Source organism: Halictus rubicundus, chromosome 1, assembly GCF_050948215.1.
Source record: "Halictus rubicundus isolate RS-2024b chromosome 1, iyHalRubi1_principal, whole genome shotgun sequence".
In the NCBI taxonomy this organism is placed as follows: domain Eukaryota; kingdom Metazoa; phylum Arthropoda; class Insecta; order Hymenoptera; family Halictidae; genus Halictus; species Halictus rubicundus.
This window is the reverse complement of record NC_135149.1, coordinates 30,344,686-30,362,288: the sequence shown is the minus strand read 5'-3', so window position 1 is coordinate 30,362,288 and position 17,603 is coordinate 30,344,686. Positions and strand designations below refer to the sequence as shown.

The window sequence follows — 17,603 nt, the reverse complement described above, 5'->3', positions numbered from 1 at the left end:
TTCGATCATTTCTGCCAGCGGAATTCATTTCGCACCGCCAACCTACGTGAGAATGTTCGAAATGCATTTTTCTTTTCGAAATGAATGATTCTGTGAGATCTACGAGATCCCTAACATAATGTTTCCAACACTTATCCCATTCATTATTTATTTATTTAGTTGGAAAAATTGTATAGACACCCGAGGCAATTTATTGCACTTATAGTGTCGATAGAAAATTTAGAATGCTTCTGTGAGATCCACAAGGCGTCCAACCTAATGTTTCCAACACTTATCCCATTCATTATTTATTTATTTAGTTGGAAAAATTGTGTAGACACCCGAGGCAATTTATTGCACTTATAGTATTGATAGAAAGTTTAGAATGCTTCTGTGAAATCCACAAGGTGTCCAACCCAATTTTTCCAACGCTTATTCTATTAATTATTAATTTATTTACTTGGAAAAATTGTGTAGACACCCGAGGCAATTTATTGCACTTATAGTGTTGACAGAAAATTTGGAATGCTTCTATGAGATCCACAAGGCGTCCAACCTAATTTTTCCAACACTTATCCCATTCATTATTTATTTATTTAGTTGGAAAAATTGTATAGACACCCGAGGCAATTTATTGCACTTATAGTGTCGATAGAAAATTTAGAATGCTTCTGTGAGGTCCACAAGGCGTCCAACCTAATTTTTCCAACGCTTATTCTATTAATTATTAATTTATTTACTTGGAAAAATTGTGTAGACACCCGTGGCAATTTATTGCACTTATAGTGTTGACAGAAAATTTGGAATGCTTCTATGAGATCCACAAGGCGTCCAACCTAATTTTTCCAACACTTATCCCATTCATTATTTATTTATTTAGTTGGAAAAATTGTATAGACACCCGAGGCAATTTATTGCACTTATAGTGTCGATAGAAAATTTAGAATGCTTCTGTGAGGTCCACAAGGCGTCCAACCTAATTTTTCCAACGCTTATTCTATTAATTATTAATTTATTTACTTGGAAAAATTGTATAGACACCCGAGACAATTTATTGTACTTATAGCGGTGACAGAAAATTTAGAATGCTTCTGTGAAATCCACAAGGTGTCCAACCCAATTTTTCCAACACTTATCTCATGCATTATTTATTTATTTAGTTGGAAAAATTCTATAGACACCCGAGGCAATTTATTGCACTTATAGTGTCGATAGAAAATTTAGAATGCTTGTGTGAGATCCACAAGGCGTCCAACCTAATTTTTCCAACACTTATCCCATTCATTATTCATTTATTTAGTTGGAAAAATTGTATAAACACTCTCAAAATCTGTAGTTTCACTTCCCTGATCAAAAGGATCAACTTTGATAAAAATATATTTATTTCATAAAAATATGTCTAAACTGTAGATTTTTAAGCAAAAGAAAAATTATCTGCATCATTCGCAAGACAATAGTGTAGCAGAAAAAATTTATTTCTTCTGCTATTAATTTTAATAAACTGGGAAAAAAATATATAATAGTATCTTTAAATTCTCCTGCAGTGCTTAGCTACTGTATATATGACACACTCATTTTTGCCATGATTGCACAATAATATATAACGCAGCTCTGGGCTTGGTAATGTACCGATAGAAATTGAATTTAATAATTTCCTTAAGTTAACAATAAATGAGAACCTAACAATGAATTTTGCACACACTTTTCGTTCGCTTCTTTCGAGGCAGGAAATGTCTAATGGCGAATTAAATGAAGAATTTTCCCTGTTACCGTGGAACAATTAGATCTAGAAGATTAGAAGCGTCAAAGAACCGAGCACAATAAAGTACAACAAACGTTTCAAAGTAAAAATTGCGCGCGAACAACCAGCAGCAGAGTAACTGAAATTTTCGCCAGGCAAAAGGTCGTCACTAACGGATTAATCTGCGGATCGCGGTCGCAGAATTAATCGCGGAAACTCGCAACGAATCCTCGCGGCTGTATCAGATTTCGCGTTTCCTGCAGGAAAGACGATACCTCTCGTGGATCTCCGCGATTTTCTCGCCGATTCTTCCGCTTTATCTCCTAATGACGTCCGCGCCAGGAAGTCCGAGCTTGAACTTGAACTCGATTTAGTAGACTCCGAAACGATTGCGAAACGAGTCCTACCCTACAATTACCGGCCGATTCGGGTCCGTATAAATTCTCCAGGTAATAACAGTGGAACGAACACGGTCGTATATCGTCTGGAGCTAAGTAAATTATATACAGCACGGACTGTATACAGGGTGTTGAAAGAAACCATTCAATATTTATATGGTATATAGGATACACTGTACTGAGTAAAAAAGCTTTGGTAAACATAGGTCGAAAGGTCAACCGTTTCTGAGATATAAATATTTTTGTTTGCTAACTCCATGAGTCATTTACTACTGGCTTTTTGATACAGGGTGTTAAAAAAAAAGCATTCAATATTTATGTGGTATATAGGATACACTCTACTGAGTAAAAAAGCTTTGGTAAACATAGGTCGAAAGGTCAACCGTTTCTGATCTATAAATATTTTTGTTTGCTAACTTCATGAGTCATTTACTACTGGCTTTTTGATGCAGGGTGTTTAAGAAAAAGCATTCAATATTTATATGGTATATAGGATACACTGTACTGAGTAAAAAACCTTTGGTAAACATAGGTCGAAAGGTCAACCGTTTCTGAGATCTATACATTTTTGCTTGCTAATTTTATGATTCATTTACTACTGGCTTTTTGATGCAGGGTGTTTAAGAAAAAGCATTCAATATTTATATGGTATATAGGATACACTGTACTCAGTAAAAAAGCTTTAACAAACTATATATTGAATATATATATATTGAATTGGTTTTTTTAACACCCTGTATAAGAGGGTCATATAGCAAAACCAATTATCAACTGCACGCATAATCCGTCGCATTTATCTGGGCAGATTAAGCGTGCAACAGATACACGCTTAACGAACCGCTCGTGACATAGTGTCCGCAGAAATGCTTATGCAAATTCGAGTACCTGTGCACCTAACGCTTGTCGCTTCTTCGGTTATTGTGCAAAACAGAAGCACAATTTACATAAGGATTGTTCAAATTCGCGAAACGCCTCGGAGAACCAAATCTGCAAAGATTATCAAGTTAGTGTTTTAACCCATTTGCATCATTAGCGTATACATATATGCTCAACTTTGTTGGTCACTATCATTATTCGTTAGCTAGAAAATAAAAATGGAGGGTGTTGTTGGAGATGAAAGTAGTAATTCTGATTTTTTCTTATAATGCTGAAATATGAAGTTCTTCTACTTGTAGTTATTTTTGTACTTAAATATAATAAAAAAAAGTTTGGTGACAAAGGCCTCCTTTCCAAATGGGTTAATTAGAAGAAGGCTGTTTTCTGTACAATTTAATCTGTGATTAATCAAAGGAAAATAAATTCCAAAGGCCACAGAAATTTGAAAAGCTCCAGGCAAAATTCTCAAACTTACTTCACTCGCTTCTAATTCACTTTGTAAAGTTCTCATCGAGATTTGAATTCCAAGGGGAACAGAAATTTCTAGCAGGCAGGAGCTCAAAACAAAATTCAACAATTCTCCAATCACCCTCTTCTAATTATTCAGTTTGCCAAATTATGGCCAAGCAGGTTAGAATTCCAAGAGGAACAGGAATTTCTAGCAGCCATGAGCTCAAAAAAAGAATTCTGCAATTCTCCAATAACCTTCTTCTAATTATTTACTTTGCCAAATTATGACCAAGGAGGTTAGAATTCTAAGAGGAACAGGAATTTCTAGCAGCCATGAGCTCAAAACAAAATTCAAAATTCTCCAATCACCCTCTTCTAATTATTCACTTTGCCAAATTATGACCAAGGAGGTTAGAATTCCAAGAGGAACAAGAATTTCTAGTAGCCTCAATCTCAAAAAAAAAAATTCAACAATTCTCCAATCTCCCTCTTCTAATTATTCACTCTGCCAAATTATGACCAAGGAGGTTAGAATTCCAAGAGAAACAGAAATTTCTAGCAGCCATGAGCTCAAAACAAAATTCAAAATTCTCCAATCTCCCTCTCCTAATTATCCACTCTGCCAAATTATGACCAAGGAGGTTAGAATTCCAAGAGGAACAGGACTTTCTAGCAGCCATGAGCTCAAAACAAAATTCAACAATTCTCTAATCACCCTCTCCTAATTATTCACTCTGCCAAATTATGACCAAGGAGGTTAGAATTCTAAGAGGAACAGGAATTTCTAGCAGCCATGAGCTCAAAACAAAATTCAAAATTCTCCAATCACCCTCTTCTAATTATTCACTTTGCCAAATTATGACCAAGGAGGTTAGAATTCCAAGAGGAACAAGAATTTCTAGTAGCCTCAATCTCAAAAAAAAAAATTCAACAATTCTCCAATCTCCCTCTTCTAATTATTCACTCTGCCAAATTATGACCAAGGAGGTTAGAATTCCAAGAGAAACAGAAATTTCTAGCAGCCATGAGCTCAAAACAAAATTCAAAATTCTCCAATCTCCCTCTCCTAATTATCCACTCTGCCAAATTATGACCAAGGAGGTTAGAATTCCAAGAGGAACAGGACTTTCTAGCAGCCATGAGCTCAAAACAAAATTCAACAATTCTCTAATCACCCTCTCCTAATTATTCACTCTGCCAAATTATGACCAAGGAGGTTAGAATTCTAAGAGGAACAGGAATTTCTAGCAGCCATGAGCTCAAAACAAAATTCAAAATTCTCCAATCACCCTCTTCTAATTATTCACTTTGCCAAATTATGACCAAGGAGGTTAGAATTCCAAGAGGAACAAGAATTTCTAGTAGCCTCAATCTCAAAAAAAAAAATTCAACAATTCTCCAATCTCCCTCTTCTAATTATTCACTCTGCCAAATTATGACCAAGGAGGTTAGAATTCCAAGAGAAACAGAAATTTCTAGCAGCCATGAGCTCAAAACAAAATTCAAAATTCTCCAATCTCCCTCTCCTAATTATCCACTCTGCCAAATTATGACCAAGGAGGTTAGAATTCCAAGAGGAACAGGACTTTCTAGCAGCCATGAGCTCAAAACAAAATTCAACAATTCTCTAATCACCCTCTCCTAATTATTCACTCTGCCAAATTATGACCAAGGAGGTTAGAATTCTAAGAGGAACAGGAATTTCTAGCAGCCATGAGCTCAAAACAAAATTCAAAATTCTCCAATCACCCTCTTCTAATTATTCACTTTGCCAAATTATGACCAAGGAGGTTAGAATTCCAAGAGGAACAAGAATTTCTAGTAGCCTCAATCTCAAAAAAAAAAATTCAACAATTCTCCAATCACCCTCTTCTAATTATTCAGTTTAAATTAAGAACTCTAAGAATTCTAAAAATTCTAAGAAGAACGGATGTTTTTTCAGCAGATTCCAGGAAAAATCGTTAAAAAATCTCCGTTCTCGTCGAATTATTAATCAAACAGACGGGTCAAGTAATTTCGGAAGGTGCACGATGCTGAAGAATCGAAAGTTTCCGTGAAGTTCTCGCGGAGTTGTTTCCTCGGGAATTCCGCGCGGCGGCGAAACGAAAGGAAAAATCTTCGTGCGCCTCAGCATCGCGACTCGTCCGGTCTCGTTAGTTTAATTAAAAGCTCGTTATCGGAGCGGGCGACGTTGCGCTCGGACAGCTCGCGACGAGGCGAGGCCCGCCAGTGAGCTTGCACCCGATGATATTAACGCTCGGCTCTTAATCCGCGCTGGGTACGCGAATTTCGGAAAAGTCTGTTTCACGATCATGTCGGATCGCGGAAAATCGGCCGGCAATTTTTCCGGCAGGAGGGCAAGATTCGTCGCTAATCGATCGAGATACAACGCTGCCCGGCGACGCGAGAAACGGAACAACTGGTTGGTTTTCTTCGACGAGGTAGAATACAATTTCTTACAAATCGATCTTGCGTAGAAATCCCCTCCAATTCACGCCGAATTTTAAAAAAGCGATCCGCGACATTGTCTACAAAAATTGTTTCCATCTTTGACGACGAACGATCTTATCTAGTTCGTTTCGAGTGTGCTTAGAATTTTAAAGAAGTGAATAAATAGCAACATTGTTTGGGGGAAATAAACACAACTGGTTGATTTTTTTTTATACAAGGAGAAAGTGTTGTTTAATGCACTCACAATTTTAGAAAAACAAGCTGTAATGTTGTATCTCAGAACATGTCGATTTGATGTCGACCAACAAGTCGATTTGATGTAGAATTCTTTTACAATGCATCCTCAATTTTAAAAATATAAATAAATTGCAACGTTGTCCTAGAGAAATAAAACAACCTGTTGGTTTTGTTCTACCACATAGAATGCAATTTCTTACAAAAAATCGATCTGGTCTAGAATTGTTCCCCGATGCACCCTCAATTTTAAAGAAACGAATAATTGCAACATTATCACCGAGAGAAGCAGAGGCGTTGCCCCGTTCAGAGTTAATTTCCACTTAATCAGGGTCAGGTTTAATAACAGTCTTGCTGAACCTCGCCCTTTTATCGCTTTCGATAGCAAATATCGGTTGACATTCTGCTGGTTCAATGCCATTGTCTTTGTACTGAAATCTATTATTATGTTCTAGCGATAATAATTAATTCTGACCAGCGAAGATATTTATTTGTGACCCTCTGATAAGCTTGATCTACGAGTCGTTAACCCTTGCCCTATATAATATCTTGTCGGATTAGTCACATACAAAATATTGAACAGAATTTGCTAAATATGGATATTTATTTATTTTAAAATTCTATTTTCTTTACGTGGGGAAAATTTATCTGTGACCATTAGAGTGGACGTAGATAGTTCCGGTTTCTTGTGGGAAATTAGTAACGACGGAAAAAATTTCTAATCAGTGTGAAATGCTGATCTGTATTTTGATTACTGAATATTTATTTCAAGGGCCAGTAATCATCCTTTCAGTGTTGGCACAACCTGCTCTATTATCTCGATATTAAAATCTACAAATGCGTCGCAATCTAATAAAAAGAAAAAAGTTGCCCGCATTAATTGCAAGAAGTTACATGAATAATTGAAATCAGATGAAAATAATATAATAATATTTCTAAATTCTTGAACTGTTTTTTTCCCCATTTTCCTTTTGATCTGCGCATTTTTATCATGAATTGAGTATTATCCGCAGTCTAATAATAACGGTATGGTAGTGCTGACTAATTATGCTTGAAAAGTGATCGCAAAGCAGGGCTTCGGAGGTCTCCAACAAACAATATAAAGTGTCGCATTGTTTCGATATCTAGAGTGGGGAATTTCGCGGGCAATTACCGGGCAATTTTTGCTAAGAGGGACTATAATCGGTGTATCATTGTTAGGAAACAACAGTTTACGGTTAAGCGCGCTAAATAACTATGCTCGCGACAGAAAAAGAGATCGGTAATCAGGATATTTCGTGAGCAGTCGTGGAAGCACGGATAGACCAGAAGTTTTCGAGCAGAGCGAGTTCGCTAGAATTAGTACCGTTCTCAATTGACGCCTACAAACGACGCACACGATACCTCGGTCCACTATGGAATAGCGCCATTATAGTGCGCGCGGAATAAATTACCGGCGGCTAATGCGATTCACCGTTCCACCGGTGTTGATCGAGCCCTTCCGGCTCGAATTTCTTTCCAAGGAAGCTCCAATTCGTTGACAATGGATCGAATTAGCCGGCGGAGGGTGAATCACGCGCGAAAATGTCGTTCACAAAGGTATAGTGGCCCATTAAACACGAAAGGGCCGCGATCGTGGGACCGTTGCAACTTTATAACTGCCTAACACCATCAACATACTCTTCATTAACGCTAAACCTGCCACCAACAATCGAATAACCGCTGCCAGATTATTTTATCCTACAATCATTGATATTATAATAATCAAATGATCAAACGAATATATTTAGCAGAGGAATGTTCGTAAGGCAACTTTATCAGGCTTTTCGGTGCAAATAAAGCGAAAATTTAGTACGCCGAGATAGAAAATTTCTAAAAATATATCCAGTGATGTATTTAAATTGTTGCAAAACATTCTACCCAAACACCTTTAAATTCCACTTGGAAATTCTGTCCAATAATAACTACACGTATTTAAATTGTACCAAAAAGATTCCTGTAGTTAATCAATTATTTGCAAAGAATTCATTTTGCCTTTAGTTCTGCACCGATCGTGGCAGCCTGTGTTCAAAATATTCGAAAATGTACAATTTTTATTTACAACCCCGTGATAAAATGGCGGCGTCCTTATTCTTCGGGGACGACGTTTTTGTCAACTATAACTGAATCTGAAGAGTGTCTTAGAAGTCTGCTACGTTATATTCCCAAATTGTATAATTAGATGACGTTACTGGGGGTGACTTGTCGGCTCACAATTGAAATTGTTGCTGTTGATGGACCCATTAAAGAGTCTTTAGCTATAGGCCACAGACTTTTAAAAATTATAAAATATTCCTATAGTTATATAGGTAATGTGTTCACCTTTTGTACATATAGAAAGAAACTGAAAATCGGACGTCGTCCCTGCATTTATAATGGAAATAAGCAATATTAACTTCACTGTTGAAAATATTATGACAATTTAACAGAGGAAAGTCGGAGCATTAATTAAGAAATAAAACATTCACTTCTGCAGAAGACGTAAGGAGGCACCTTGAGACATATTTTACTTAACCCTGGATTTCTATAAGAGGGGGATTGAAAATTTGCAGGAAAGATGGCAAACTGTCCTTGATAATGATGGAGATTATATAATAAATAAAAACTTGAATTTGCTACAAAGTTTGTTGTAGATTTCAAAACAATTGATTACTTATCGGCCCCCCTAATAGAAGGGAAATATTCTAGGTCGGAAGAAATGTTTCGTTTTGGAGTTAAAATAGCTTCGAGTGCAAAGGGTTAATAATTCTATAAATATTGAAGTGATCCTTTCTTGAACCAAAAAGAAATTGAATTGTGAACACTGATTCGGAAAAATCGATTCAGAGATCAGTGATTCAAAGTAGCTATTATATTCCCTCAGATTAATACCATGCAGTAACTGTAGCAGTTTACAAAAATTAAGATTCCGAGTACAAATGATTTCAAAATAATTGATTACTTATGGGTCCCCCTAATATAAATTTTCTCTTAAGAAATCGATGAGGACCCTGGATTTCTATAAGAGGGAGATTGGAAATTTGCAAGAAAGATGGCAAACTGTCCTTGATAATGATGGAGATTATATAATAAATAAAAACTTGAATTTACTACAAAGTTTGTTTTAGATTTCAAAACAATTGATTACTTATGGTTCTCCCTAATATTTAGCCAGTCCCAAAATATTATATCTAGAAGAACAAATATTGTAGCTCCACCTAAAAGGTTAATATTAAACGCATCTGTCAACAAGAGTTTGCCGCATCTTATTGAGCAAGTTCATCTGAGCCACGTGTCCGTGTTCCAAGTTTTCGCAAACGTAAGCAGCCAGAGCTCAATGCCACCGTCGCCGACAAAAACTTTTCATTTCGCATGGTTGCTCCTCGATCGACGGTTTTCGCGGGCGATCAGCGATTTCGCGAAACGCGATTCCGATAAGGAGATGCCTCGAGCCTGATAAGACATGCCCCCGACTTTTCCAGTCAGTCAAACCAAGTCGGTGGTGCATCGCAGTGAACGTCTTAACTCTTCCGTTAACCAAATATTCCGAAATTGAACTAATCTAAAAAAATATGCATTAAAGTGCCACTCCGAGTACACGTGTACCGAAAATACAAACAATCTGCAGTTTCCTAAGTGGCAAAATTAAATTGTACGTATAAATTATACGTAATGCTCGTACAATAAAAATTGCAACTATAATCAACACGTGTAAAAGCATCTGTACTCAACATACAACGTTCTGAAAGCATTTATGCTCGAAGTGCAAAGTATCTACAATTTTTTAACTGTCGAAATTAAATTGTACTGTATTACACGTACTGCACACACAATAAAAATTGCAAGTATAATCTAAACGCGTAAAAGCATCTGTACTCAAGATACAATGTTTTAAAAGAATTTATACTCGAAGTATAAAATATCTACAATTTTTTAACTGTCGAAATTAAATTGTACTGTATTACACGCAATGCACGTACAATAAAAATTGCAAGTATAATCGAAACGTGTAAAAGCATCTGTACTCAACATACAACGTTCTGAAAGCATTTATGCTCGAAGTGCAAAGTATCTAGAATTTTTTAACTGTCGAAATTAAATTGTACTGTATTACACGCAATGCACGTACAATAAAAATTGCAAGTATAATCGAAACGTGTAAAAGCATCTGTACTCAACATACAACGTTCTGAAAGCATTTATGCTCAAAGTGCAAAGTATCTACAATTTTTTAACTGTCGAAATTAAATTGTTCTGTATTCCACGCAATGCACGTACAATAAAAATTGCAAGTGTAATCGTAACGTGTAAAAGCATCTGTACTGAATATACAACGTTCAGAAAGCATTTATGCTCGAAGTGCAAAGTATCTACAATTTTTTAACTGTCGAAATTAAATTGTTCTGTATTACACGTAACGCACGTACAATAAAAATTGCAAGTATAATCTAAACGCGTAAAAGCATCTGTACTCAAGATACAATGTTTTAAAAGAATTTATACTGGAAGTATAAAATATCTACAATTTTTTAACTGTCGAAATTAAATTGTACTGTATTACACGCAATGCACGTACAATAAAAATTGCAAGTATAATCGAAACGTGTAAAAGCATCTGTACTCAACATACAACGTTCTGAAAGCATTTATGCTCGAAGTGCAAAGTATCTAGAATTTTTTAACTGTCGAAATTAAATTGTACTGTATTACACGCAATGCACGTACAATAAAAATTGCAAGTATAATCGAAACGTGTAAAAGCATCTGTACTCAACATACAACGTTCTGAAAGCATTTATGCTCAAAGTGCAAAGTATCTACAATTTTTTAACTGTCGAAATTAAATTGTTCTGTATTCCACGCAATGCACGTACAATAAAAATTGCAAGTGTAATCGTAACGTGTAAAAGCATCTGTACTGAATATACAACGTTCAGAAAGCATTTATGCTCGAAGTGCAAAGTATCTACAATTTTTTAACTGTCGAAATTAAATTGTTCTGTATTACACGTAACGCACGTACAATAAAAATTGCAAGTATAATCTAAACGCGTAAAAGCATCTGTACTCAAGATACAATGTTTTAAAAGAATTTATACTCGAAGTATAAAATATCTACAATTTTTTAACTGTCGAAATTAAATTGTACTGTATTACACGCAATGCACGTACAATAAAAATTGCAAGTATAATCGAAACGTGTAAAAGCATCTGTACTCAACATACAACGTTCTGAAAGCATTTATGCTCGAAGTGCAAAGTATCTAGAATTTTTTAACTGTCGAAATTAAATTGTACTGTATTACACGCAATGCACGTACAATAAAAATTGCAAGTATAATCGAAACGTGTAAAAGCATCTGTACTCAACATACAACGTTCTGAAAGCATTTATGCTCAAAGTGCAAAGTATCTACAATTTTTTAACTGTCGAAATTAAATTGTTCTGTATTCCACGCAATGCACGTACAATAAAAATTGCAAGTGTAATCGTAACGTGTAAAAGCATCTGTACTGAATATACAACGTTCAGAAAGCATTTATGCTCGAAGTGCAAAGTATCTACAATTTTTTAACTGTCGAAATTAAATTGTTCTGTATTACACGTAACGCACGTACAATAAAAATTGCAAGTATAATCTAAACGCGTAAAAGCATCTGTACTCAAGATACAATGTTTTAAAAGAATTTATACTCGAAGTATAAAATATCTACAATTTTTTAACTGTCGAAATTAAATTGTACTGTATTAAACGTAATGCACGTACAATAAAAATTACAAGTATAATAAAAATGTGTGAAAACATCAGTACAGAACATACAGCATTCTAAAAGCATTTATGCTCGAATTACAAAGTATCTACAATTTTTCAACTGTCAAAATTAGGCGTTTTTTGGAGTTGGCGAGTAATACACCGTCGAGAGAAGACAGCAGAAACAAATGAGAAACGGATAGCGTTAATTAAGTGGTTCAGAGAGCCGTGTATTCCCAAGTTCGCGTAACTTCAGCTCGAAAATGGGTAGAGATAGCAGACGTTAGCAAATATTGGTCTTCAAAGTGAATTCGCCCCGAAGACGAAACCATAATCGGATCTCCTTACGGGCGATCTTGCGATGATCGTCGGAAACAATGTCTGGAGGATCAGAGAACGATTTCGCTGGTTAATTGATCACGCAACGGGTACGTCTTTCGAGAATCTCTTCGTTAAAGAGTTAAAGAGCCGAAGAAGATAGGACACACACACACACACACACACACCGGCGAATTCCGTTTTCCTGAGTAATTCCTTCAAGCGTCGAGCAAAGAGAGACACGCAAACCGACAGGTCGCTATCGTCGGATCGTTGCAGATCGGTGCAATAAAGATTAGACGCGTGAAAACGAGAGGACGTCTCTGTTGAAACGGAGAGGCGGCGACGAGTCGGAGACAGTCGATTTCAAGGGGAGAAGCGAATTATCGTTCAGACAACAATTAATCGCACGCTCCGCCGCTAAGCGAACAAGAATCTTGGAACGCGACGGGAAAACTGTGAACCGGTGAATATCGTTTAACAAATGGCCGACGCGAGGAGCAACACGCGTAAAGTGCTGGAGACCATTAGGGAACTTGGTGATTTGTGCGAACTGTAGGACAAATGATTGAACACCTTTGTCCGCCGGAAAAGCATTGTGTAATAACGTTTTAAAACCTCGAGGTGTCGGAAAGCATTCTTTTAAAAATGATCCTGCAAGGAATTGTTAGATTCTGTCGGTGATAATGGACAGCAGGATTCGTTCAGAAATTCTTGGCTTTTGAATCGTTGAGTTTTGAAAGACTGTTGGTCCTCTTCATCGTGGTATGTTGTTGCTTTTCACTTTGTTGATGATCTCTTTAGATTGTGTCGGTGATAATGGACAGGAGGATTCGTTCAGAAATTCTTGGCTTTTGAATCGTTGAGTTTTGAAAGACTGTTGGTCCACTTGATTGTGATATGTTGTTACTTTTCACTTTGTTGATGATCTCTTTAGATTGTGTCGGTGATAATGCACAGGAGGATTCGTTCAGAAATTCTTGGCTTTTGAATCGTTGAGTTTTGAAAGACTGTTGGTCCTCTCGATTGTGATATGTTGTTACTTTTTACTTTGTTGATGATCTCTTTAGATTGTGTCGGTGATAATGGACAGGAGGATTCGTTCAGAAATTCTTGGCTTTTGAATCGTTGAGTTTTGAAAGACTGTTGGTCCACTTGATTGTGATATGTTGTTACTTTTCATTTTGTCGACGATCTCTTCAGATTGTACATTCTGTGAACGGTTTTAAGATGTGTCTAACGTTTTACGACAGCTTTTTAATGCTACCGGTGATCCTGAAATGTTTGTTTTGCGATCATTAAAGAGGTAAAATTGTATACTTTCATGAGGAAGTATTAAAGAAATTGACTTACAATTAAAAGTACTTAATAATTCGTAACTTTAGCAAGCCAAATCTTCTGATTAATTAATGGTACCTGTTGTTAAAATGTTTTAAGGACATGAACGGTCAAATTAGTAGCAGACAGAGCCTTGCCATTGTACAAAATAGTGGCAAAGAAGTGTATTGAGATTAGAATTGCTTTTTAATTCAGACTTCGGGAAAGAATGAAAATCGAAAAATAAAATGGTAAATTTCGTTGAAAAGGATAAACTTGCCACTAGATAAATTGTTACTGTTCCACGAAACAGCGAAGTTTGTTGAAGTGGAAAATGCTTTTAATTCAGACACCAGGGTGACAAGAGTGAGACAAACGAAAGGAATAATGGGTTTCGGGTGTTGAGTGGATATTGAAGTGAAATCATCGATCCAGGAAGGGGGATAGATCCTGAAGAAGCCTCTCCAGAACATGGATCGGCCCGCGCGTGCTCCGTGTGACGTAACCAGCCCATTTTCTCGCAAATGAAAAGAGCAAACGTTATTGTTAGTAACTGATAAGTGGAGACCGCTGGCCAGGTATTGGCTCGTGCGTATAAGACGAGCAGCTTCGTTCCTCCGACATCAGTAGATCCAACACTAGCAAAGTGCACAGCGATCCACCGTCGTCGATCGCCACTGTCTTCGTCGATAAAAACCGTCAAAGCCAACTCCAAAACAAGTTCCGAGAACAACTTCAGGAAAGTTCAGCTCCGCCAGCAGAAAACAACAGAAGCGTCTCAACTTCAAAGAAAACTTCACAGAACTGGGAATCTGCTTCAGGCAAAATTCTCTTGGGAATTCTCATAGGCATCCAGACTTCGAGAGAGCTTTGGAAAAATTAAGCTCTGAAAGCAGAAAATATAAGGAGTGAGTCAACATTTAAAAGCGGTTTTAAAACAACTGGGAATTTGGTTCGGGAAAAATTCTCTTGGGATTTCTCATATGCATCTAGACTTCGAGAGAGCTTTGGAAAAATTAAGCTCTGAAAGCAGAAAATATAAGGAGTGAGTCAACATTTAAAAGCGGTTTTAAAAGAATTGGGAATTTAGTTCGGGAAAAATTCTCTTGGATATCTCAAAGATATCTCGACATCAACAGAGCTTTGGAAAAATTAAGTTCTGATAACTGAAAATATAAGAAGTGAATCAACATTTGCAAACGGTTTTAGAAAAACTGAGAAATTGCTTCAGGCAAAATTCTCTTGGATTTTTCAGACATCTGGACTTCAAAATAGCTTTGGTAAAATTAAGCTCTGATAGCAAAAAATAAAAGAAGTGAATCAACTGTTAATTTCAAAGCAACTAAGAATTTGCTTTAGGAAAAATTGTCTTGGATTTCTCAAAGACATCCCACCCAGGAAAAAGTGACTCAACTTCAAAAAAGCTTTGGAAAAATTAAGCTCTGATAGCAGAAAATAAAAGAAGTGAATCAACTTTTAATTTCAAAACAACTAGGAATTTGCTACAGGAAAAATTCTCTTGGATTTCTCAAAGATATCTCGACTTTAAAAGAGCTTTGGAAAAATTAAGCTCTGAAAGCAGAAAATATAATAAGTGTATCAACGTTTACAAACGGTTTTAGAAAAACTGAGAATTGGCTTCAGGCAAAATTCTCTTGGATTTTTCACAGGCATCTCGACTTCAAGAAAGCTTTGGAAAAATTAAGCTCTGAAAGCAGAAAATATAAGAAGTGAGTCAACATTTAAAAGCGGTTTTAAAAGAACTGGGAATTTGCTTCAGGAAAAATTCTCTTTGGATTTCTCACAGACATCTGGACTTCAAAAGAGCTTTGGTAAAATTAAGCTCTGATAGCAGAAAATAAAAGGAGTGGATCAACTTTTATTTTCAAAACAACTAAGTATTTGCTTCGGGCAAAATTCTCTTGGATTTGTCAAAGACATGGCACCCAGGAAAAAGTGAGTCGACTTCAAAAGAGCTTTGGTAAAATTAAGCTCTGATAGGAGAAAATAAAAGAAGTGAATCAACTGTTAATTTCAAAGCAACTAAGAATTTGCTTTAGGAAAAATTCTCTCGCGGAGATATGAGCAGGAAAAAGTTGCTAAACTTTCAAACAGCACATTAAGCGATGACGTCTCGAAGTATAATTGATAAAGCACGGTTTTCAAAGTTATCGGCGACGAAAGACACGCGTCATTAATTCGAAGACGATCGGACGTGGGATTTCGAGATCGATCGATCGACTTGTGGCAGCTGTGTACTCAGACGGAGGCGATCGAGGGATCCTTGAGAGACATCATCGAGAAGAGAGATAATCGATAAAAATGGTATGTACGACTCTTTTCGACACGGCCATGATTAGCGCGATAAGCGCGCGGGAGATCGGCCGCGATAAGTGAAAGGTCGGTGAAGTGTGATAATTAATGACGAGAGGGAAGTAATGACGTTCCCGTTCCACGGCTACTGAACCTCGCGCACGACCTACTTCCGCCGCGATTATCATACCGATCGGGATAGCCTAACCGGGAATTTTTGATCCTCGCCGAGTCAAAGAACCGTGCGAAACCGCCGGATTTATCGCGATCTGTTCGAGCGGATCTTTAAATCGAACGTGCGAATTTCTCCGATAACACTCTGCTATCTGAACGATTTACTCGATCGCGGAAAAATTGCTGCAACTGCGATCGATAACGAGGGATCTAGGTTGAGGAAAACTTTAGTAGGACGTAAAGCGTTACTATGATCCGGATGTAAAACCGTGGTTAAAATCGAAGCGGTGGGATCGCGGTTAGCATAAAAACTCATATTCGGAAGGTATAAAAATATAATCCGTAAATTAAACAAATTAAATTGAAGAGCACAAGATTAAAAGAGAAGTGCGGAATCAAATCAAAGAGTGCAAAGTGCAAATTAAGAAGTGAATTAAATTAAGGGAGGAGTAAAATTAAACACAGAACTGAACTCTTGATCAATATTTAGTAATTGAAAGAACGGGAGGAGAGGACAAGCAGAGAATCAAGCGAAAGAGTACAAAGTGTAAGTTCCAGGAAAATAAATTAAGAAAATTAAGAAGCGGATTGTACTGAAGAACGGCGTACAAACAAACTCTTAATTAAAGTTGCAATGAGGACAAGGGGCCAATTAGAGAGAGAGCCGATGGAAAAACGTTAAATCGAGTCGTACGCAGTGCAAATTAAAGAGAAATAAATTAAGCAAATTACGAGGCGAGTCGAATCGAAGCCTTTCATTTCGCAGAGAGTGAAATTGATCGAAATTGATCAAAGACAATTAGAAGATAGGGAAAATGACGACGGAGATTCAGAAGAGCCCGTTGCTGAGCGTGAAGCTACCTTCGAGCTCCGAAGAGAAGCAAAATCTGTTGACACCGGTGACACCAACGACTCCCATAATCGTTCAGCTGTCGAAGAGCCCAACAGCATCCTTTCGCAGCAGGTAAATCATGTTTCGTCTCGCGGAATCCTCCGTCGAGGGGAATTCACGCTGCGCAATACATTCCGCGCGATCATATGGAATCCCGAGATTAATCATTATTCATTAATGCCGGGAATTAATTTATGTCAGCTCCCGCGGTGACAGCGTTTCGGATCTGGTTCTGCCGTTTATGGCTGGCCACCTCTGATTAATTCGCGAATCATGTAATACGAACTGATCACCCTTGCAAAGCGTTTAATGAAGTAACCGGGAGCGTCGAGGTTCTTTGTCGCCAATTAGCCTTATCGTTGCTCTATGATAACGGAGCGAGACCTGCCGATATCACGGACCAATCGCCACCGGAGGTCGCCTAGCGTTCTTTGCTAGATATGTGTATTAGAATTAGTATTACAAGATTCTCAGGATCGCGGTTTTATGGCTGAATGACTAGTTGAACACATAAGCTTGACGATAATGAACGCTTTTATGGGAAATTTCTGCGAAGGTGTACTGCGAGTGACAGTACGTCGATTTTTTCATCATTCCGTTCTGACTCGTAAGAGTTAATTGTAGCTAGGCATAGGAGATTCTTCTGTTCTGATTAGTTCAATGCGTTCCCTGATATTTTGCTATCGTCAAACAGGAAATATGTAAAAGTT

The 17,603-nt window shown here is 37.1% G+C and overlaps 2 protein-coding genes across 5 annotated transcripts in view; both read left to right on the top strand.

The window, feature by feature from the left end:
• The window catches only part of LOC143360663 (uncharacterized), a 39,989-nt gene that overhangs the window by 7,387 nt on the left and 14,999 nt on the right, over window positions 1–17,603 (top strand). For 2 of the 4 annotated variants that reach the window (XM_076799743.1, XM_076799734.1), the window contains exon 1: window positions 15,617–16,965. The exons of the other annotated variants lie outside the window; for them this stretch is intronic. In XM_076799743.1, the coding sequence (XP_076655858.1) occupies window positions 16,817–16,965 (149 nt within the window). In that variant the 5' untranslated portion in view covers window positions 15,617–16,816. Of the gene's footprint in view, window positions 1–15,616; window positions 16,966–17,603 lie in introns of those variants that run through there. 4 annotated transcript variants of the gene reach the window in all.
• LOC143360731 (inward rectifier potassium channel irk-1) overlaps window positions 1–17,603 on the top strand; it is a 190,468-nt gene that overhangs the window by 167,517 nt on the left and 5,348 nt on the right. The window lies entirely within an intron of this gene.